Raw genomic sequence first — 24,953 nt, forward strand, 5'->3', positions numbered from 1 at the left:
TCTGTCTACTTCTAATTACATGCTATACACCCACACCAAGATTTATTTAATATAAGATAGGTAGCAGAATACAACAGTCACTAGTATGGCAATATGTAAAAACGAGGATGTGCAACCGATGTGATTCTGCAATCTGTATATGGGGTAAAAATGGGAGTTCATAACCCACTTGAATCAAATGTATGAAATATGATATGTCAAGAGCTTTTAAATGTTTTGAACAACCAATAATAATAAAAAAAGAACATACAAAAAAAGATAGTAAATATGACACATAAAAGAAAAAACATCCTCACTGGAATTATTTGCTTGAAGATTCAGGGAGCCACAGATGAATTGTGAATAGACATCAATTAAATGTAAATAAATGGAGATTCATGGGAGGCAGCTCTGTGCATTTAAGTCTGCTATTCACTACAATAACCCTAAAACAGGAAATTGTTTATGCATAACCTTGAAGACCTCGAATCACTTAAAAATGTCAATGAAAAAGTGACACAATAACATATTGTGAGAAACACGCTCACCGGTCTAAGCCCAAAGAATAGACTAAGATACACAAGGTTCAGGGAAAAGCAAGACTTGACTTGACTTTTTTTTGTGTGTGTGTGTGTGTGTGTGTGCTGCAGATTAAACCTAGGGCTATGTACATGCGAGACAAGCACTCTGAGCTATATCCCCAGTTCTAAGGCTTTACTTTAATAATGCTTTTGCAAGATTGGGTGCCTGGTGGTTAGGGACACACAGATTGGATCCAACTAGCATTTTATCCCCTCTCTATGCAAGATCCCTTCCTGGCTCCTCATTGTCTGAGTACTGGTGTGTGTGTGTGTGTGTGTGTGTGTGTATAATCTTTCTGGATGCTACATAGCTTTTACTGTCACCTTGATTATTTACAGAAACATACTTTTAGTTGTCCCCACTGCCCTTTGTATTTTGTGGCAGCACAGTCCCCTTGAGTTGAGTGTCCTTTGGCATAAACATAGTATACCTCCATTAATCATGTCCTCTTTATTCTCACCTCCTGTCTGTGAAAGGGCTGTGAGTTTTTACACTCTGGTGTTAACTGTTTGTAACTTTTCATTCTGCTCTCCTCTCAAGCTGCCTTTCTTACATCCCAAATCATGTTACATGTGAAGCTAAATATTGTATTCTCAAAAGGGACCACCAGACTTTATATTTCTCACTATATGACTTGTAAAATGCCCATTCTGGCTTTAATAGGGTGCGTTTGAAGGAACAAAGACTTTGAAATGCTCTGAGAGAGACAGAAGTTACATTAGAGCTCAGTCAAACCCAATGCCATGATAAAGGTCAGACAGTGATGTTTATATCCAGCTGGATGACTAATAAACGCCTTAGACTTAAATGTTCAATTTAAGTGTTGAGTTAATTTTCTTGGAGGATGGTATCCTAGGAGAAATAAAGACAAGTCACATGTCTTAGGCATTAGCATTTATATTTTTTTGATAGTACCATATAACACAAAGGAAGCCAGGAAAGAACCCTTTTTACAGAGGCAAGTAGTGAGTTTCCAGGTCAATTTTTGAGAGAAACTAATTTTGAGAAGTTTGAAAGATATTTGTGTGAGTAGAATCCCAGGAAGTAATCAGACTAAGACTGTCTGTTTTGAGGATTGGGGTACCCTATAGCTTCATGACTATGGCATGCTTGGTGGCTAAGGAAGTTTCTGCACAAAGGCACAGAATGCCTGACTGCTAGAAAATGCCTTTCTTCTAGGAAATGCCTGTCTGCTTTGGCAATGCCCTTCAGGAGAAGGCTCTGTATTAGAGTCTTATCAGCCTCCAACTTGATCTCAGGCACACAGCTCCTGAAAATAAGTAACCCTCTTGTTAGACAACTACAATATTTCACCAAGCTCTAGTGCTTCTGGACCTGCCTGTTAACAGTAACTTTAAACAATGGACTTTCTTGAGAACTACAAAGGGCTCCTAACATTGCACATTGCAACTATGGTATGTAACTAAGGAATAAGCTGCATAATGTTGATAACTCTGTAACCTGCCTAATGACAGGATGAACAATAATGTACTACTGATGTCAATGACCTAATGTAACCTATTGATATAAATAAATCTGGCAGCTTGGCTACTCTGCCATTCTGCCATCTTTCCTGCCTCTACATCTTGTCTCTGTGACTCTTTTTATTTTCCCTATATAAGACTTCAGAGAATCAGACTTGTGTTTGGATCCTATATTCATTAATTATATTTATATTAACATTGAAAGTCTCAGTCTTCTCATCTGTAAACCAAATTAAGTGATATAATCATAATTTATTTAATTTAAAATGTTAATGTTTAAACAATATAATCAAATAGTTTTAAAATAAAGAAGAACTTTTCTTGGACCATGCAATTAAAGAAAGCAAGTATAAAAGATACACAATTCTATGCAAACTAAGATGGGCAAGGAAAAACTAAATCAAGTGAAGGAAATACCAAGACATAATAATAACATATACTTCCTGGAACAATGAAGTTTGAGGCATCACATTGATAACTATGGTGGAAAGAATTCATAGCCACTTGATAAAGGAAGATTTTTGAGTTTAATTCAAAATCTGAGAAATGATAGGATGAGTTGTGTGTGGGGAAATATCTATCTTTCAAATATCTTCAAAGTCAGCAACAAGAATAATGTGAACCTTAGTTTTGGTGTTTTTCCACATCTATCATCAGCTTTTCCACAAAAATGAAATGTAATTAATTTTAAAAAGTACATGATTTTCCAGAAGTTTATGTGATTTTTTTTTTCCTCCACTTTCTACTTCCCTGTGTTTTTCACATGGGTAGAATGCTTACATTTCAAACTAGTAAAAAATATATCTTCAGTTTGTATATTTCTAAGTTATGAAAAATTTTAAAAAACTAAAGTAACCTAAATTTCTCCTTTGGTGTCCACTCACTGTGGCCTCTTCCAAGTGAAGAGAAGAATAAATTTCTCCTGGATCTGCTTGGTCTTCACGCCATAAACAACAGGATTTAGGGCAGGAGGGATGGCCACATAGAAGTTGGCAAATAGGATAAGGACATTCCGAGGGACACCGTGCCCAAAGCGATGAGCAAGGATGGAGAAGAAGGCAGGTGTGTAAAACATGAGGATAACACAGACATGGGAGCCACAGGTGCTCAGGGCCTTTTGGCGAGCACCCAGGGATGAGAGTTGAAAGACAGCACGGAGGATGAAGACATAGGACACAGCAATAAGGATGACATCTGAGATGACAGTCATGAGAGGTACAGAAAATCCATACCAAATGTTGACAGAGATGTCAGCAGAGGAAAGCCGAGCAACACCTATGTGCTCACAGTATGTATGTGGGATGATGCGGGTCCGGCAAAATGGTAACCGTTTTAAAAGAAACACATCTGGCAGGATGACGGAAAAGCTCCTCACAACAATGCTCACCATAAGCTTGATGATCACCTGTGGGGTCAAGACGGTGTTGTATCTCAAGGGCAAGCAGATGGCCACATAGCGATCAAATGCCATGGCCAATAGAATGGCTGAGTCCACTGCAAAGCTGAAGTGCAGGAAAAACATCTGTGTGAGACAACCAGAGAAGGTTATTTCTTGGGAGCCAAGCCAGAGGTTACTGAGCAGTTTGGGCACTGTGGCAGTGGACAAGATGAGATCCGTGCTGGCCAGCATGGACAGGAAGAAGAACATGGGCTCATGGAGGCTGCGCTCAACTGCAATGAGGTAGAGCAGGATGCAGTTGCCCACAATGGCCACAAGGTAGATGACACAGAAGGGAATCCCAATCCAGAGGTGGAAGTGCTCCAGGCCAGGTATTCCAAGAAGGATGAAGGAACTTGGGTTGTAGCAGCTTGAGTTATACATGGTCTCTTCAGTCTGGGATCCACTGGTTCTTGAGCCTAAGGACAAACCAGCTGTCAGTGTGAATTATGAAATCTGCCAATTCTACTGTGGAGCTGAAAATAGTTGGTTACTGCAACTGTCACATTCAGGGTTCCTACATTAAAAGAATGGCTATCCCTGGTGAGCTGGCACATGTGGAATTAAGTAGCCACAGCACTTTCCCCTTTCCATTAGCCCTGGTTCATTTCTTTATATACTTATGGAATATGGATTTTTATACACTTATGGAACCATATAAAATGATTATTTTTGTAAGTTAGAAATTTTAATTTATTCCACTTAATGATTTTCTTTCTCAATGCAGATTGTTTAGAATAAGCCTAGTTCAAATGGTGTGTGGGGGCGTGCATGAATGAAAAAGGGCTGAGGAGAGACAGGACTGGGTATTTGAGGGATAAAAATATTTAAAATATTATACTAAATAAATATGAACTGGCTGGAGTGGGGAGCATTCTATAGAGGTAATATGATATTTGTAAAATAAATACAAATTTTATAGAGGAAATATGATGTTTCAGGCAATGAATTTGGCAAAATAAACTGAAGAGTTTGAATAATTCAGGATAAAAATAATAAAAAGTGAAAGAAAAGGAGTATTTTAGTGCCAGGGTGGTGTGGGAACATTTATTGCACAGTGATGGAAGTATGGTTTATATTAGGAATTATCCTTACTGAGATGTGAATATTATTGAATGCATCCAATAGAGAATGCACAAGGATAATTGAACATTCCCCTGCTTAGAGAGCAGTGAGTTCAGAAGATAATTTAGGACTTCAGAGGCAATATCCAAAACCTTAGAGGCTGCTCCCCCTTGTCGATAGGGAAGACAGCTCAAGCTATCAGTGAGTCTGACAGTGCCTCCAAAACTGAAAACAGCCAGCGCAATCTGTCACAGGCAAAACTGAACACAGCAGACTTTCCCCTGCTGGAGATTAATTAAAGAATAAAAAAGAAGTTTTGCCCCAAAGTTCTCCTTTCTGGACTAACAGAGTTTGAACATCATCTTTGGGTATCTACAACTTTGCATTAAATAGCGTCAAGCCTGCAGGAGTGGCTTTTGCATTGAAAATCCCCATCAACCTTTAACTCCATTTCTGTGATGTATTTGATAGAGTTCTTCATATGAACTATATACCAATCACTGTAAGGGAAGGAATGGGAATTGGGCACAGTGATACACCAGAACCAAACAGAACATGAGCCACACTTAGAATAAGTTTTGAAGAGGTTGGGCTTTTACCGTCCCTGACAAATTTGTAGTCATTAAAACAGCTTTTTAGGATAGGAAGTGGACCTTGCAAGCAAGTCACAACAGCTGCATTTTCATGTGTTTGGCAGGGATCTCTTGTCATCTCTTCTAGGTCCCAGTCAAAGCTTTACAGAAGGAGGACTCTCTCTTAGTTTTGATTTATTTGAGTCCTCAGTCAGCCCAAGCAAACATACTACATCTACCTAGGAGAAATGTTACTAGTTCCCATTGCCCAAGGCAGCCAGCACCCTATATGAATGCCTGCTCTAAGTTCCATTTTCAGGCTGATGCAGACTGAACTCCTATAGGGACTGAGCTTCTATAGAGACTGTATAGCAACAGGGTCCCCATGAAATTCTACTTAAAATGATGAAGACCACATGGTCTTCTGTGGCTCAAAAGCAGATTATCCAAGATAGTCTCCAAATGTCTCTGGAATTTTGGAGAGGACAGAGTTCATCTACATGTAGTAGATTTGTTCCCCTTCCCGAAACAGGAAGCATATTTCCTCAGTGTCACAAGGAAATCATTTCAGAAAGAGAAAACCCAACCATCATGACAACTAAAAAGGGAGGCAAAACAACACATCCAAACCAAGGTCTTCTGCTTCAATCAAAACCTATTCTGATCTCACTTATTTTGCCCAAAGAGCCCTTTCCTTCTGTATTCCTGGCTTCATCTCCAGCTATATTTGCCAGTCTGCACTTGAAGTCAATAGCCTCCTCAGGCTCTATCTGCTTTTCATAGAATCATTGGTGCCAAAAGAACCGCTTTCTCCCAGGGCCAGATCCTTCAGGGCTCAGCCCATACTTGGACTCTGAGTAAAGGGAGTCTGCATTGCCTAATGAAATGACAGAGCCATTGAAGGCCTTTCTCTTCACTAAGTAACTGAAGTTTTTAACTCACCAGACTCTGAATTCTGTCTCTGAATGAACAGGGTTAGTAGGAAGTATCTATTTAGAATAAACTGAGTATAATTTCAAACTGGGAAAGATTGTAGTAAGAGGTAAATGAAACATTTATACATTTTTGCTCATATTCCCAGAGGGTCTTCAGATTAGATGGGCCACTCCACTCCCATTTCCTCATAAGAGACAAAAGCCATCATATTAAGTAATTATTTTGAAATGGAATGTCACGAGGGGTTATAATAGCCTCTGGATATTGAACCCCTAGGAGATTCAGCTCTAGATAAATCAGACAACATCAGTTGAGGCAAAATTCTCAGAAGTCTAGAATATTCTTGTTATTATTCAGTATTCTTTCAGTTGTCTTTTTCTGTAAACTTACATCAATACTATTCCAATACAACTAAGGCTTTCTAAATTATTGATATGATCTGCAATTTTGTCTTCAAAATTTTCTTACCCATTCTCAGTACTTTGCCTAATTGGAAACTAAATATTTTAAACCTATAAACCACAATAACCTTTTTTCTCTTTATAAGTTAATTATTTCAGACATTTTGTTATAGTGATATAAGTTAACTAAACCACATCTAATTACAAATAAAAGTACTGGAATTACAAATCTTAAAAAAAAGAAAAAGAAAAATATGTATTAGTCCACAACCCTGTAAATATTTTCTATGCACTGGGTGTGGTGGTTCCTGTAATCCTAGCAACTCCAGAGGCTGAGGAAATGAGGATTGCAAGTTTAAGGCTGGCCTCAGCAATGTAGTGAGACCTTAAGCAACTTAATGAGATCCTGTCTCAAGTTAAAAATTTTAAAACTTAAAATAAAAAGGACTATTGATGTGGCTCAATGATTAAATGCCCCCGAGTTCAATCTTTGGTACCAAAAACAGTCACACAAACAAACAAAAATCTAGGAATAGAACCACTGCATGATCTAGCCATCCGACTCCTCAGTATATATCCAAAATAACTAAAATAAGAATACTATAGGGATATAGCTACATCAATGTTTGTCTCTGCATAATTCTCAATAGCCAAGCTAAGGAATAAAACTAGGTACACTTTAAAAAATGAATGGATAAAGAAAACGTAATATATATATATATATATATATATATATATACACACACACACACACACACACACACACACACACACACAATGAGGTATTACTCAGTCATAAAGAAGAACGGCATTGTGTGATTTGCTGGTAAATGGATAGAACTGTATACTATCATGCTGGGTAAAATAAGCCAGAATCAAAAAGTCAAAGGTTGAATGTTTTCTCTGATATCAGAATCTAGTACAAAATAAGTGGGAGAGAGAGAGAAACAAGAGGGGGAAGGGAAACATCGTGTTCCATCAAAACAGAAGAAAGATTATTGGACAAGATGAAAGGGTTCACAGGGAAGGAAAGTGGACAGGATAAGGAAAGAACAGTGGAATGGGTCTGACCTAACTTTCCTATGAATATATATAAATATACCACGGTGGGTCTGTTACCATCATGTATGTCTAAAACAAAACAAAAATTTAAATACCCCATTTGATTCAAATGTATGACATGTCAAGATCATTGTATTGTCATGTGCAACTAATAAAAAAATTTAAATAGCAGAAAGAACAGTAGAGTAGAGGAAAAGGACAAGGGACAGGGAGGAGGGGAAGGAAAGGAGAAGTACAGGGGGCTGAATTAGAGCAAATTATATTTCATGCTCTCATAATTCTGTCAAGATGAATCCTAATGGCACGAAAAAATAATAACACCCAATAAACAAAAATATAAGTATCAGGTCTTTAGACCAAAGTGACTCCATTTTGAAAAATAGCACCCGCCATCTTAAGAAGCCCACCCAGGCATGACCTTCTAGATAAGCCTGCCCCACAGAGTCCCTAACTACTAAAACCACCATAAAGATGTCATGCAGCCATCACAGGACCAGACGGGTTATTTTTTAACTACGTCATTGTACTTGACTGTAGTGTAAGAACTTCATTCAGCAGGCGGCTGCACCTTACAAAAGGGCAACCTGGCAGATATTCTCTGTCAATAAATCTTTGCTTGAGTCATGGATATTTGCGACAGCTACCATAACAAAAAGTTTTAAAAAAAATAAAATAAAGGCTAAAGCATAAGGAAATACCACTTCCCTATTTTGCTTTCCTCAGGAGAGGTGCACTAGTTGCTGGATGGATCAGCACTCATTGGGCTCCAGAACAAAGGCTCCTGCCAATTTATGGATCTGGAGAGGAAGAGGAAGCTCAAGGGAAAGAGCTAGAAAGCTGAGAAGCACTGAGTACTGAGACCTACTAGAGAAGTGTCTTCAAGCTTTCCCAGAAAAGAGACCTTCAAACTCACATGGCTAGGAGGACCTCCTAGCATGAGAATGTGTCCTATCAAGGAGGGCAAGGCACAGGCAGGGGCAGAGGGAACAGCACCCAGGTGAGTCACACGAGCTGCCTATTAGGACCTGGACACGTTTTCAGAGGTGAAGGGAGATATTGAAAAGTTGGGCAGAGCAGTGTCAAAGGTTGTCCTCAGCCAGGACTTCTGGAGGCTGCGCAGGGCAAGCTGTTTGAGCTGAGCAGGGCCTTCCCAGGTGTTCCTCCCCATGTTTTCCTGGAAGTGCCCAGAGACATGTGGATGCTGCTGTTGCTACTGTTGCTTTTGATCCTGGCTTGGCTGCTGTGTTCTGTCTTCAGGGCAGTGGCCTAGTGGCAGGGCACTCCAGAGGTTTCTTGTAACAGACCCTACACTGTGACACTATTGCTTACAGGGAGATTACCTCTGCAGGGGATCTAAATAAAATTCTAGGGTCATTATTAGGCTTTATATTATAAGTTGATCTCAACAGGGGTCCACATACTCCCCCGCCCCTGAAGTTTCAATAACTTATTGCTCTGAAAGTATTTATCAGGGTCAGAGACCTGAGCAGAATCTTCAAGCCATTCCCATTGGCAAATGGAACTAAGCTGTGGCTATGGAACTATTTCCTCATCTGTCTCCAAATCCCTCTGTGTTGAAGTACCCCTCTTTTCCCAGGGATTCCTGCCTCCTGATGTTCATGCCTTCATGCATTTCTCTTCACCCCCAAGGATGAACAGAACTTCTGAATTCCTCATAACTAACAGTATGTGCCAAGGTGAAGAGATGCCAGCACTGTGACTGTGCCCTATGATCTAACACCATCTTACTGGAGCAGTAGCTCCCTTTCTCCTGATGGCCTTGAAGAAGCTGCAGCCATCCTGTGAACTACCCATGGAGAAGTGCATGGACCAGGAAATTTGGACAGTCTTCAGAAGCTGAGGGCCTCTGTTCTACAAGCACAAGGCACTGTATTCTACCACTAACCTGAGTTATCTTGGAACCAGACCCTTTTCTCCTTTAACCTCCAAATGAAAATGTGGCCCAGTGGACACCTTCACTACACACTGCTGAGATTCTGAAAGAGAGAACCTTTCTAAACTGCTGCCAACACTTCTGAGGGACAGACTCTGTGAGCTAACCGAAGCCTTCTATGTCCTTCAATTTGGGATAGCCTTTTATACAGCAATAGAAAACTAATATAGCCTTTATCTACCATATTAATTGATATTAAAGATATTATTACAATTATAAAATCAGATGACATGGTATGAATATGATAAGAACAAAGATATTTTACAATGTTGTAACATTTATTTTATAATTTGGTAATAAATGTTAAGGGCTATGACTCTTCACAAATTATTTCCTCAAAAATAGCCACTTTAAAGGAAAGTATGCAAAAATATATAAATAAAAGTATAGATTTATTTTTAAAAATATGTCAAATCAGAGAAACAAAAAAAAAATAATAGGCATTTTGGGTTGGTGTTTATTTGCTAGAAAATAGCAGAAGTAATTACAAATGTTCTATTATTTAATTCCTACAATATCACTTTAGATAAGTTGTGTTGTTTTTATTTATGTTACACATAAGAAATTGAATCCCATAGAAATTGGTTCATTTGATGAGGGCCACTATGTGGTGATATTCTCATCAAGCACAATTCTGTTTTCCAAGTGCAAGCATTCAACAATCCAATTACAATATTTACCTTCTACACTAAAAACATTTTCTTCATATTCTCTGCAGTAGCATGCTGGGCATGAAGTGGTTCAGCATATTATCCATCATCGTGATCCTCTTCTGCCTCATTTATGGCTGCATGGATTCAGAATGTCAAATTATATTTCTTGGTCTCCAGGGTTTAGCTTAAGATGCCTCAGGCTCCTGCTGCAGCTCAGTACTTCCTGAGCTGCCCCTTCTGCCCCCAGAACCTTCAGAATCAGGCTGCTGCCTTCTCCATGGTAGTTGGTGCAGAGAAATGAGCACTGATGTTGGAGTAACATGGACCTAATACTAATCTGCCTCTCTTGCTCCTTAGCATTAGGAGCATAAGGAGAAACTCTGTTTATAAATTCCTTTAATCTTTTTTATATAAATTTGTCCTTCTTCTGATGCTTTTAACAGAGTAACTGGCAAAGTGTTTATGTATTTACATTTAATTATATTGTGTATGCATATGAATTCGTGTGACTATTGCCAAACGTACTCTGTAAAGACACAATTCCAAATGCCATAATATCAAACACCATAATCCCCAAAGTGGAAATCCCAAATGATGAAAATCTCTGAAATCTAAAATCCTGCAATCACAATCTCGAAAGATTAAAATCCTTAATGTTGAGTCCTGAAAGCTGAAATTCTGAAAGCTGCAATTCCCTCTGTGAGCAGTGGGGGGAGACTATACAAGAGGAAGGGAAAAATCAAACTGTGGGGAAAGACTTAGTGTTTGGGTTGTAGGCAGGATTCTTGCATCATTTTAGTTGAAATGAAAACCCAGAAACCTGATAAAGCATTATTTTTGAGTCTGTGAGGGTTTCTAGAGACATGAGTGTATGACTGTGAGTGGCCTAGATGGGTAAGGTCCATTGTTGCTGGCACCATCCAATCTGCGTAAGTAGGAGAAAACAACCATAGAAAGTCAACCAGTCCACATTTCATCTTCCCATCACTATTATACCTGTCCAATGGTTGTAGATATACCTGAGTGCTCATGTTTACAAAACATATATGTTATCATTGCATAGTTTAATATGTGAAGAGGTTTATCAAGTGCCTGTTTATCAAATAATCTCCTTTTAAAAATGTACACAAATGTTTTATAAAGCATTTTAAAATTGTTTTCAGAATACATTTTTGGGATTTTGATAATTTAGGATGTTAGACTTTAGGGATTTGATCTTTTGAGAATTTACTACTTGGAATATTGTCTTTAGGGACTTTGGCCCAAAACTATACACAAGTGTATATGTATTCATCAATCCTGAGCCAGGCACTTTAGTTTTTATCCAGCATGGCTGTTTTATTCCTCCTTATTTCTACACCTCTTTATGTGAATTCCAGCAGTGACACAAATGGCTTGATTTACATTGCAAATACAATTTTATTTTTATTTATTGACTTGACTGGTCTGGGAGTACCCAGATTAAATGATTCTGAATGAAGTTCACATTTGAACTAGGGAACTAGAAATTACACTTTTAACTATATATCTGCATATCTTTTTAACTATCACTCTTATATGCATGACTTTGTAGTCAATGTGAGAAAATGAGGGAAATAGAGAAATCCCTTCCTGACTTTATGAAATTTAGATTTGAGGGGTACAGTGTGGAGAGGGGGATGGATTTACTAATGATGGTCTTAAGTGATAGCAGCTGCCCACAGCAGTTCTTCTCATTACCCTCTCCTCACATATTTTAATTTTCGAACTCAAAGGGTGCTGACTGAATCTTCACTTCTACTAGGTTTTAGTTCCAGTGCAGAACCTAGAAATCTATGAATGGTCTATGAACCACAGCCCAGCCTTCTGGACCAGTTCTGGTGAGATTAGTGGAGAAAAGTTAGGCCTGGCCCTGCTCAGGCATGAAATACATAATTTGGAGAAGACAACAAGGACAGATGGACAGTTCTTTGAAGCTTAATAGTTTAACTGTTGTAAGTTTAATATTGTAATATTTCTGCATGGTTTCCTGGTCAGTTTCTTTTTTTTTTAATTTTTATTATTAGTTGTTCAAAACATTACATAGATCTTGACATATCATATTTCATACATTTGATTCAAGTGGGTTATGAACTCCCATTTTTACCCCGTATACAGATTGCAGAATCACATCCGTTACACATCCAATTTTTTACATACTGCCATACTAGTGTCTGTTGTGTTCTGTTGCCTTTCCTATCCTCTACTATCCCCCCTCCCCTCCCTTCCCCTCCCCTCCCATCTTCTCTCTCTACCCCATCTACTGTAATTCATTTCTCCCCCTTGTTTTTTTTTCCCTTTCCCCTCACTTCCTCTTATATGTAATTTTGTATAACAAGATCCTGGTCAGTTTCTAGCACCCAATTTTCTGAGTTTCAGAATCTTAATGATGTTGCATCTGCAAAAATCTGTGTGTTCATGATTCACTCATCCTGTAAAATCCCCAAATCCAGATTCAAGGAATTACATCAGTACTCTAAATATCACTAACCTGGTATACCCTTCTCCATGGATCACATCTGCCGGCTGAAAGCAAAACCCAACTAAGGTATCAGAAAAAAGAGGAACACATGGGAAGAATTTCCATTAAGAGCACCTTTTCTAACTTTCAGTACTAGGTTGGGTACAGAGATGCTCTGGTGGGGCAATCAAAAGGAAAGAAGCAGATGGATAATTATGTCAGAAGTGAAATGATAACAAGATCCTGATAAAGGGAAAGGGACCAGAGGGAGGGGGAAGAGACAAGAGGGTAAAAAAAAGGTAGAAGGGTGAGTGGACATGAATTAAACAATATATGCATGTATAGAAATGTCACAATCAAAACCATAATTTTATACAATTAACATGCGTGGATAATTATAATTTTGAAAAATCTGGGAAATTAAATACTCAACAGTAGAGCAAAAGATACTCAGAGGGCAACATACTAGTTAACAGCAAATAGTTCAGAGCTATTGTAATTACAGCTGTGGCAAGGCAATAGACAGCAAGTTGGGGGGTGGGGTGGGGGCATGCCTCTTCATTGGACCATCCCTCCTCCTGGGGAAGGCACCGCAGCACAGAGGAAGACTCACTCTGATGCGGGGGGGGGGGGGGTGCCCAAGAAGCCCTACATAGAGGCATCTTGTTGGCTCTGTTTCTCTTTCCCCTTTCTTCCCTGCCCTCAAGAATTTAACTTTCGTTTCTCGGGTGGTGTGCAAAGCTCAGAGGGCACACTTTATTGGAGGCAGGCTTAGCAAATAAATCCTGGCCACATCGGCCTGGTCCCGCTGAACCTACTTCATGTGGGTGTCTGAAGACCTACTGAGCAATTTGCAGAGGGCAGAGTTTGGAAAACTTTAGAAGGAAAACCAAATTTGCTTGGGTGAGTTTAACTTTTTGCCAGGAAGCTGTTCTGAAGGCCAGGAGGCCCAGCTTGGGGATTCCATGCTGAGAGAAGCCTGGGGTAGGGGTGTCTTTGAATGAAGGTGGGTGTAAAGGGATGAAAGAGATGCCAATTGTTACTGGTGAGGAGTCCTGCTTCCTCACATGTTAAAGTATAACATTAGAGAAGCACGCCTATGAAAGCATATAAAGCAGGGTTTATTTAAAAATGGGTAATATAGACTTCTTCTGGGAGGGAGAAAGGGGCCATAGCTGGTACCTGGTATCCCAAGAAATTTGAAGGTTCTGCCTTTCTTGAATATTCCATAGGCTTCTTTTGTTCTCCTGCTCTTTTCCCCTTATCTCTCTTCTTCTTGCTTATGTAACTAGGCCCAAGAGATGCTCTGGTGGGGCAACCAAAAGGAGAGAAGCAGATGGACAGAAGGAAGGGCCAGTTAGAGCAGCCAAGGACACATTAATTAACAACTTGTATAGCTCCCTTCAGGGAGGGACAATTCCTGGACAGGTGACCTTAGCAACAGGTTGGAGCAGGGGCAGGTTATCTGAAAGCATTTCAACCCCTCAGGGGGCAGTCTCAAACTTTCTGGACTCAAATTGGCCTCTTTGATCAGAAGTGACTCGATTTACCTATCTATACTGACTGTCTAATTCTGGCTTCAAAAGGCTATTCACTTCCTGGAGTGACCTAATTTGTCCAGACTGAGCCTCACCCTGTCTCCTCCTTGATCTTGAATTTTGAATTGCACCTTGGTAAAGCGTACCAGAGTCCTTTTTTCCAGGGGTAGATGGTTCCTCCCCTAACAACTGTTGCAAAGCTAGAGAGATCTTTAAAACAGAAAGCATAATAATGTGATCTGACCCTAGAGATCTGTCAAGGGTTGTATGTTTTCTCACATGTTGAGGCTAGAGAAAACAAAAAGGGATCTCATGAAAAAGATAAGGGGGCTACCTGAGAGTGGACTGGAATGAAGTTTGTTACATGCATGGATAAATAAGTCACAATGAAACCCATTGTTCTCTATAATTATTATTCAACAATAAAAAGAAACGCCACCCCGTTCTTTCTTCCTGTGAACTATATCTGCTGGAAGCAAAACTCAGCTGAATCAAGAACTGGCAAATAATTTGGGATTACAGAAATATTACCTTTTAAAACTTTGTTTTCATTTTCTTTTCTTTCATTGTTTTGTGACACCAGGGATTTAAGCCAAGAGCTCTTAACCACTGAGCCACACTTCACCGGCCCTCCCCGCCCCCGTTTTTTTAAGTTTAGTTTTTATTTTGAGACAGGGTCTCATTAAGTTGCTTAGGGCTTTGTTCAGTTGCTGAAGTTGGCTTTGAACTTGTGATCTTCCTGTGGTAGTCTTCATAGTCGTGGGAATTAGAGGTATGTGTCACAAGTCAGTGAGTGGAAAGCACTTGTCTTGTGACTTACATGTTGTACCTCTGTCGTGCCATATATCACAGTATTTTGGAATTGTCTTATTACTTTTCAGCTTCAGGCCTCATCTGGTACTAGATGACAGTGTTTAGCAAATGAAGTATAATATAATTCTTTTTCAATTTTTTTTTATTTTTTATTGTTGGTTATTCAAAACATTACATAGTTCTTGATATATCATATTTCACCCTTTGATTCAAGTGGGTTATGAGCTCCCATTTTTACCCCGAATACAGATTGCAGAATCACATCGGTTACCCATCCATTGATTTACATATTGCCATACTAGTGTCTGTTGTGTTCTGCTGCCTTTCCTATCCTCTACTATCCCCCCTCCCATCCCCTCCCCTCCCCTCTTCTCTCTCTGCCCCCTCTACTGTCATTCATTTGTCCCCCTTGTATTATTTTTCCCTTTCCCCTCACTTCCTCTTGTATGTACTTTTGTATGTACTTTTGAGGGTCTCCTTCCATTTCCATGCAATTTCCCTTCTCTCTCCCTTTCCCTCCCACCTCTCATCCCTGTTTAATGTTAATCTTCTTCTCATGCTCTTCGACCCTATTCTGTTCTTAGTTACTCTCCTTATATCAAAGAAGATATTTTGATATAATATAATCTCAAATTTGGCATTTGTTTTTTAGGGATTGGCTAGCTTCACTTAGCATAATCTGCTCTAATGCCATCCATTTCCCTGCAAATTCTATGATTTTGTCATTTTTTAATGCAGAGTAATACTCCATTGTGTATAAATGCCACATTTTTTTAATCCATTCGTCTATTGAAGGGCATCTAGGTTGGTTCCACAGTCTTGCTATTGTGAATTGTGCAGCTATGAACATCGATGTAGCAATGTCCCTGTACCATGCTCTTTTTAGGTCTCTAGGGAATAGACTGAGAAGGGGAATAGCTGGGTCAAATGGTGGCTCCATTCCCAGCTTTCCAAGAAATCTCCATACTGCTTTCCAAATTGGCTGCACCAATTTGCAGTCCCACCAGCAATGTACAAGTGTACCCTTTTCCCCACATCCTCGCCAGTACTTGTTGTTGTTTGACTTCATAATGGCTGCCAATCTTACTGGAGTGAGATGGTATCTTAGGGTGGTTTTGATTTGCATTTCTCTGACTGCTAGAGATGGTGAGCATTTTTTCATGTACATGTTGATTGACTGTATGTCCTCCTCTGAGAAGTGTCTGTTCAGGTCCTTGGCCCATTTGTTGATTGGGTTGTTTGTTATTTTATTGTCTAATTTTTTGAGTTCTTTGTATACTCTGGATATTAGGGCTCTATCTGAAGTGTGAGGAGTAAAGATTTGTTCCCAGGATGTAGGCTCCCTATTTACCTCTCTTATTGTTTCTTTGGCTGAGAAAAAACTTTTTAGTTTGAGTAAGTCCCATTTGTTGATTCTAGTTATTAACTTTTGTGCTATGGGTGTCCTATTGAAAAATTTGGAGCCCGACCCCACAGTATGTAGATCGTAGCCAACTTTTTCTTCTATCAGACGGCGTGTCTCTGATTTGATATCAAGCTCCTTGATCCATTTTGAATTAACTTTTGTGCATGGCGAGAGAAAGGGATTCAGTTTCATTTTGTTGCATATGGATTTCCAGTTTTCCCAGCACCATTTGTTGAAGATGCTATCCTTCCTCCATTGCATGCTTTTAGCCCCTTTATCAAATATAAGATAGTTGTAGTTTTGTGGATTGGTTTCTGTGTCCTCTATTCTGTACCATTGGTCCACCCGCCCGTTTTAGTACCAGTACCACGCTGTTTTTGTTACTATTGCTCTGTAGTATAGTTTGAAGTCTGGTATCGCTATACCGCCTGATTCACACTTCCTGCTTAGCATTGTTTTTGCTATTCTGGGTCTTTTATTTTTCCATATGAATTTCATGATTGCTTTCTCTATTTCTACAAGAAATGCCGTTGGGATTTTGATTGGCATTGCATTAAACCTATAGAGAACTTTTGGTAGTATCGCCATTTTGATGATGTTAGTTCTGCCTATCCATGAACAGGGTATATTTTTCCATCTTGTAAGATCTTCTTCTATTTCTCTCTTTAGGGTTCTGTAGTTTTCATTGTATAAGTCTTTCACCTATTTTGTTAGGTTGATTCCCAAGTATTTTATTTTTTTTGAAGATATTGTGAAGTGGTTGTCCTCATTTCCATTTCAGAGGATTTGTCGCTGATATACAGGAATGCCTTTGATTTATGCGTGTTGATTTTGTATCCTGCCACTTTGCTGAATTCATTTATTAGCTCTAATAGTTTCTTTGTAGACCATTTTGGGTCTGCTAGGTATAGAATCATGTCATCAGCAAAGAGTGATAATTTAAGTTCTTCTTTTCCTATTTTGATGCCTTTAATTTCTTTCGTCTGTCTAATTGCTCTGGCCAGTGTTTCGAGAACTATGTTGAACAGAAGTGGTGAGAGAGGGCATCCCTGTCTTGTTCCAGATTTTAGAGGGAATGCCTTCAATTTTTCTCCATTCAGAATGATGCTAGCCTGAGGCTTAGCATAGATTGCTTTTACAATATTGAGGTATGTTCCTGTTATCCCTAGTTTTTCTAGAGTTTTGAACATAAAGGGATGCTGTACTTTGTCGAATGCTTTTTCCGCATCTATCGAGATGATCATATGGTTCTTATTTTTAAGTCTATTGATGTGGTGAATAACATTTATTGATTTCCATATATTGAACCAGCCTTGCATCCCAGGGATGAATCCTACTTGATCATGGTGCACAATGTTTTTGATATGTTTTTGTATCCGATTCGCCAGAATTTTATTGAGGATTTTTGCATCTAGGTTCATTAGAGATATTGGTCTGTAGTTTTCTTTCTTTGAAGTGTCTTTGTCTGGTTTAGGTATCAGGGTGATGTTGGCCTCGTAGAATGAATTTGGAAGTTCTCCCTCTTTTTCTATTTCCTGTAGTAGCTTGAAAAGTATTGGTATTAGTTCCTCTTTAAAGGTTTTGTAAAACTCTGCTGTATACCCATCCGGTCCTGGGCTTTTCTTAGTTGGTAGTCTTTTGATGGTTTGTTCTATTTCCTCAATTGATATTGGTCTGTTTAGGTTGTCTATATCTTCCTGACTCAATCTGGGCAGATCATATGACTTAAGAAATTTATCGATGCCTTCACTATCTTCTAATTTATTGGAGTATAAGGATTCAAAATAATTTTTGATTATCTTCTGTATTTCTGAAGTGTCTGTTGTGATATTGCCTTTTTCATCCCGTATGCTAGTAATTTGAGTTCTCTCTCTTCTTCTCTTTGCTAGCATGGCTAAGGGTCTGTCGATTTTGTTTATTTTTTCAAAGAACCAACTTTTAGTTTTGTCAATTTTTTCAATTGTTTCTTTTGTTTCGATTTCATTAATTTCAGCTCTGATTTTCATTATTTCTTGCGTTCTACTTCTTTTGCTGTTGTTTTGCTCTTCTTTTTCTAGGATTTTGAGATGAAGAATGAGATCATTTATTTGTTGGTTTTTTTCTTTTTTTAAGGAATGAACTCCAAGCAATGAATTTTCCTCTTAGAACTGCTTTCAATGTGTCCCATAGATTCCGATATGTTGTGTCTGTGTTTTCATTTATCTCTAAGAACTTTTTAATTTCCTCCTTGATGTCTTCTATAACCCATTGATCATTCAGTAAACTATTGTTCATTCTCCAAGTGATGTATACTTTTTCCTTCCTTCTTTTATCCTTGATTTTCAGTTTCATTCCATTATGATCAGATAAAATGCATGGTATTATCTCTACTCCTTTAGATTGTCTAAGAGTTGCCCTGTGACATAATATGTGATCTATTTTTGAGAAGGATCCATGTGCTGCTGAGAAAAAGTGTAACTGCTTGATGTTGGGTAGTATATTCTATATATGTCAATTAAGTCTAGGTTATTAATTGTGTTATTGAGTTCTATAGTTTCCTTATTCAACTTTTGTTTGGAAGATCTGTCCAGTGGTGAGAGAGGTGTGTTGAAGTCTCCCATGATTATTGTATGGTGGTCTATTAGACTCTTGAACTTGAGAAGAGTTTGTTTGATGAACATAGCTGCACCATTGTTAGGGGCATATATATTTATGATTGTTATGTCCTGTTGGTGTATGGTTCCCTTGAGCAGTATGTAGTGTCCCTCTTTATCCCTTTTGATTAACTTGGGCTTGAAATCTATTTTATTTGATATGAGTATGGACACACCTGCTTGTTTCCGAAGTCCATATGAGTGATATGATTTTTCCCAACCTTTCACCTTCAGCCTATGTATGTCTTTTCCTATCAAATGCGTCTCCTGTAGGCAGCATATTGTTGGGTCTTGTTTTGTGATCCATTCTACTAGCCTGTGTCTCTTAATTGGTGAGTTTAAGCCATTAACATTTAGGGTTATTATTGAGATATGGGTTGTTCTTCCAGCCATATTTGTTTATTTATGTTACTAAACATGGTTTGTTTTCCTCTTTGATTATTTTCCCCCCTTTACTGTCCTACCTCCCACTGTTGGTTTTCATTGTTATTTTCCATTTCCTCCTCCTGTAATGTTTTGCCAAGGATATTTTGAAGAGATGGTTTTCTAGCTGCAAATTCTTTTAACTTTTGTTTATCGTGGAAGGTTTTAATTTCATCTTCCATCCTGAAGCTTAATTTCGCTGGAAACACAATTCTTGTTTGGAACCCATTTTTTTTCAGTGTTTGAAATATGTTATTCCAGGATCTTCTAGCTTTCAGAGTCTGTGTTGAAAGATCAGCTGTTATCCTGATTGGCTTACCCCTAAATGTAATCTGCTTCCTTTCTCTTGTAGCTTTTAAAATTCTCTCCTTATTCTGTATGTTGGGCATCTTCATTATAATGTGTCTAGGTGTGGATCTCTTATGATTTTGCACATCCGGCGTCCTGTAGGCTTCTAGAATTTGGGATTCTGTCTCATTCTTCAAGTCTGGGAAGTTTTCTCGTATTATTTCATTGAATAGATTGCTCATTCCTTTGGTTTGAAACTCTGTCCCTTCCTGTATCCCAATGACTCTTAAATTTGGTCTCTTGATGTTATCCCATATTTCTTGGATGTTCTGCTCATGGTTTCTTAACAGTCTTGCTGAGCTGTCTATGTTCTTTTCAAGTTGAAATACTTTATCTTCATTGTCTGATGTTCTATCTTCTAAGTGTTCTACTCTGCTGGTAGTATTCTCAATTGAGTTTTTAAGTTGGTTTATTGCTTCCTGCATTTCTAGGATTTCTGTTTGTTTGTTTTTTATAACCTCTATCTCCCTGTATAGTTGATCTTTTGCTTCTTGGATTTGTTTATGTAATTCATTGTTGAAGTGATCTTTCATTGTCTGATTTTGCTGTCTGATGTCTTCCTTGAGACTCCAGATCATCTAAAGCATGTATATCCTGAATTCTTTATCTGACATTCCATCTGCTGCAGCTATTACCTCTTCTAACGTTGAGTTGACCTGCATTGCTTGTGGTCCTTTCTTTCCTTGTCTCTTCATACTGTTCACCTTTCTTTCTGCTTGGTGAAACTTTGTGCTATTGAATTTTCCCCCTATATATTTATATGGTCTTGTATAGTTGCAAAGTCTCCCTCGCAGGCACGGGCGGCGGCTCTGCCCCTCCTCCAATTGGGGCAATGTGCCTACCACGCCGGCAGGCCGCTGGGCCTGTTCTGCCGGTCGGTAGCAGGTCCGCCTACCTTGCAGGCACGGGCGGCGTCTCTGTCCCTCTGCGGGCCGCTAGGCTTGTTCTGTCGGTGGTCGCAGTTCTGCCTACTTTGTAGGCGCAGGGAGCGGCACTGCCCCTCTGCAGGCCTCTGGGGCTGTTCTGCAGGTGGGTTGCAGGTCCGCCTACCTTGCAGGCGCGGGGGGGTGCGGCTCTACCCTTCCGCAGGCCACTGGGCCTGTTCTGTTTGTCGGTTGCAGGTCTGGCTTGTTCTGTTGGTGGTCACAGTTCCACCTACCTTGCAGGCACAGCGCGGGGGGGGGGCAGCTCTGCCTCTCAGCAGGCCGCTGCTCCTCTTCTTCCGGTGGGTCGCAGGCCCGCCTACCTTGCAGGAGTGGTTGGCAGCTCTGCCCCTCCGCGGGCCACTGGGCCTTTTCTGTTGGTGGTCACAGTTCCGCCTACCTGGCAGGCGTGGGGGGTGGGGGGCGGCTCTGCCCCTCAGCAGGCCGCTGGGCCTGTTCTGTGGGTGGTCACAGTTCTGTCTACCTTGCAGGCGCGTCGGGGGGGGCGGCTCTGCCTCTCAGCAGGCCGCTGCGCCTGTTCTGCCGGTGGGTCGCAGGCCCGCCTACCTTGCTGGAGTGGTTGGCAGCTCTGCCCCTCCGCGGGCCACTGGGCCTTTTCTGTCGGTGGTCACAGTTCTGCCTCCTTGGCAGGCGCGGGGGGTGGGGGGGCGGCTCTGCTCCTCAGCAGGCCGCTGGGCCTGTTCTGTGGGTGGTCACAGTTCCCGTATAATATAATTTTATTTTCCCGGCCTATTTAGGGAAAGTAGTCCTCTCTACATAACGTCAGTACTTCCATCACACCTAGAGAAACAGTTTTGTCTTGATCACAGACAAAGAAAGTTTTGTCTATGTTGCTTAACTTTTTACAAAACTAGTTTGTCCTCTAGGTTTATTCAGGTTCTGCCAAATGACAGGACTCCTCTTCTGAGGCTGAATTACATACCATTAACAGGTGATGGATGGATGGACAAACAGGCAGACATGACAATTTCTTTATCCATTCATCCACCAATGGGCAGTTCAGTTGTTTCCAAGCCTTGACTATGGTGAATAATGCCACAGTGAACATGGGAGGACAGATATCTTGATGAGACCATGATTTCATCTCCTTTGGACATATACCCAGGGAGAAGTTCTGAGGCACATGGTAATTCTGTTTTTCATTTTGTTAGGGGCCTCTATGTTGTCACATGGCTACCTTCTTACCAGCAGTATACAATGGTTCCTTTTTCTTCACGGCCTTACCAATACTTGTTATTTGTCATCTTGTTGATAAAAGCCATCCTACCTGGTGTAGTGATGTCTAGTACCTCTTCAGATATGCCTCTTAGCTAATTTTATGTCTTCTTTGCAGAAATATCCATCAGTTTCTTTATCCATCTTTAAAATGAGGTTTTTCTGCTTTTGACTTGTATGAGTTCTTCATATATTTTTTATATTAACCACTTATTTGATCTGTGCCTTACAAATGCTTTTCCTGAATGAGAAAACATTTTAATTTTGCTGATTTTTCCTTTGCTGTGCAGAACCTTTTCAGTATGATTATGTTTTGAGTTTATAAATTGAGCTCCCTGCCTCCCTCTGGTGCTTGAAATCAAACTCAGGGCCTCACCCTGTAGCCTGGATTATAGTTAGTGTTTGTATTAGTGCATTACAGTTATAGTGGGGTTCATTCTGACATAATCATATGAGCATGGAATACACTTTGTTCCATTTCATTCCCCACTACTTCCCCTTTTTCTCTCCTCCCTTCTCTTCTCCTTCCTCTTCTCTACTGGTCTTCCTTCTATTTATTTATTGTTTTCTACTTATCATGTGCTTTATCTATATGCATAAAGGTGAGAGTCACTGTGGTTCATTCATATATGTACATAGCACATTTTGTCAATTTCATTCCATGGTTCCTCCCTTTTCCTGTCCCTCAGCCCTCCCCCTATATCTTCTTCCTCTACTCCCCTGATGTCCCTTCTCTTTTCCTGGAATGCTTCCCACCTTTTCCCCTTTTTTTTGGTCTAGCTTCTGCATATGACAGAAAATGTTCAATCTGTGATTTTGTGAGCCTATTTGCCTATCAACAGATGAATGGATTAAAAAAATGTGGCATATATACACAAAAGTTGTTTATTTAGCCATAAAGGAAAATAAAATTAGGGCATTGGTTTTTAAGTGGATGGAACTAGAGAAACTCTTGCTAAGAGTAGCCTGGATTTTTAATATGATACCCAAAATACTATTGCCAAGGCCAATGTCAGAGAGCTTTCCCTCAGTTTTCTTTTAGTAGTTTCACAGTTTAGGGATTTCTTTCTTTCTTTCTCTCTTTATTTATTTATTTATTGTACCAGAGACTGAACTCAGGGGAACTTGGCCCCTGAGTTACTTCCCAGCCCTATTTTGTATTTTATTTAGAGACAGGGTCTCACTGAGTTGCTTAATGCCTCACTTTGGCTGAGGCTGTTTGAACTCGTGATCCTCCTGCCTCAGCCTCCTGGGCTGTTGGGATTACAGGAGCGCACCACAGCACGCAGCTCAGGCCTTATATTTAGATCTTTAATTTGCATTGATTTGATTTTTACATAGGGTTTAAGATAGGGGTCAACATTTATTCTTTTCCATGTGGAAATTCTTTTTTCCCAGTATTGTTTATTGAAGAAACTATCTTTCCTTATTGTGTCTTCTTGGTTCCACAGTCAAAAAATTAGTTGACTATATATGTTTGGATTTATTTCTGGACTCTCTACTTTGTTCCATTCATCTATGTGTACGTTTTTATGTCAATTGTACTGTTTTCAGTAATGTTGCTTTGTAACATACTTTAAAATCAGCAAGTGTGATGTCTCCAATTTTGTTTTCTTTCTCAGGGTTGGCCTTTTGAGGCTTTTTTTGTTTTTCTGTGACTAATACCATAGAGATTTTCATAAGAGTTACCTTGAATTTCTGTATTGTTTTAGATAGTATGAACATTTTAAGGATGTTATTTCTTGCAATACTTGAACACAGAACATTTTTATATTTATTTGAGCCTTTTTCAATCTCTTTCATTAGTTTTGTAGCTTTTATTGTGCAAATATTTTATTCATTTAGTTATAATTATTCCTATTTTTATTTTTTATGCTTTTGAACAAGGATAAATATCAGGGATAAGGACCAAGTTTTCAGTAAAACTTTCAGTATTATGTTGAATGGAAATGACAAACGTGAACATGTATTCTAGCATATCTTTAAAGAACAGCTTTCAGTTTTCCTTCAATGATTATTAATTATAAGATGTGATAATGTCATATATGGCCTTTACTATCCTGAGGAAATTTTCTTTGATTCCTAAATTTTGGGGGGAGGCCAGTTACCGCTGATTAATCCAAGGGGTGCCAGTGATTGAACCTAGGGTGCTTAACCCCTGAACAACATCCCCAGCCCTTTTTTCTGATTTATTTTAAGACAGGGTTTGGCTGAGTTGCTCAGGACCTTGCTAACTTGCTGAGACTGGCTTTGAATTTGTGATTCTCCTGTCTAAACTTCCCAAGCTGCTGAGATGACAGGCCTGTACCACCATGATTGGCTTGATTCCTAAAATTTTATAACTTATAATCATGAAATGATGTTGTACTTTGTCAGATGCTTTCATGCACTAATTAAAGTCATCATGGGTTTTTGTTGTTGTTGTTTTCTTTTCTTTTCTTTTCTTTTGATAGGGGGCTGTACCAGGTGTAAGCAAAAATAACCAACATGGTTTCGGCACCATAATGAAAATACAAATAACCAGGATAGAAATAGACCTCAAACCTATCAGCAAGCTCTTTTTTATTCTGCAGGGCAGTCAATCAATCAGGCATGGGAGGGCTCATTTTCTTGGTAGAAAAAATGGCCCATGTAGAAGGAGTCTGACTTTTATAGTTTACAATGAGAGTGAGTTAATCATTGGAGACTGCAGAGATGCTGTTCAGATAGTCAGGGGCCTAGTTGTGCAGGTTGAATTTTTAACTCAGGAAAGCAGTTGTAAAATGTTTGAAACTCTTTGTCACTGGGAAAAGGTCAGAACTCCTGTTCACTGCTTATCTTCCTTCCTCTGGGACCCATTGTTACCTAGAGCTTCACTATTTGCTTTTCTCCTTCCAGGATTCATCAGCAATGGGAAAGAGTAAAAGTCCAGGGCCCAGCATTTTAATATCTGCCTTCTCCCTTCAGGACTCATTGTGGTCAGTGAAAGGAAAGTGAGAAAGCAATAGACAGTGGAGTGAGAAATGAAGGACAGAGACCAGGCAGAAATC

General features: G+C 39.5%; 1 protein-coding gene across 1 annotated transcript; it reads right to left on the reverse strand.

The window, feature by feature from the left end:
* Positions 1-2,925: 2,925 nt before the first annotated feature.
* On the reverse strand, positions 2,926-3,867 carry LOC114098495 (olfactory receptor 52H1-like). The gene has a single exon (XM_027942744.2). It carries the CDS (start codon positions 3,865-3,867, stop codon positions 2,926-2,928), a length of 942 nt encoding a protein of 313 aa, XP_027798545.2.
* Between the last annotated feature and the right edge of the window lie 21,086 nt (positions 3,868-24,953).

Source organism: Marmota flaviventris, chromosome 9 (assembly GCF_047511675.1).
Source record: "Marmota flaviventris isolate mMarFla1 chromosome 9, mMarFla1.hap1, whole genome shotgun sequence".
NCBI lineage: Eukaryota > Metazoa > Chordata > Mammalia > Rodentia > Sciuridae > Marmota > Marmota flaviventris.

Excerpts from the sequence above, each read along its gene's own strand:
- LOC114098495 (XM_027942744.2), bottom strand. The coding sequence starts at position 3,867 with ATGTATAACTCAAGCTGCTACAACCCAAGTTCCTTCATCCTTCTTGGA.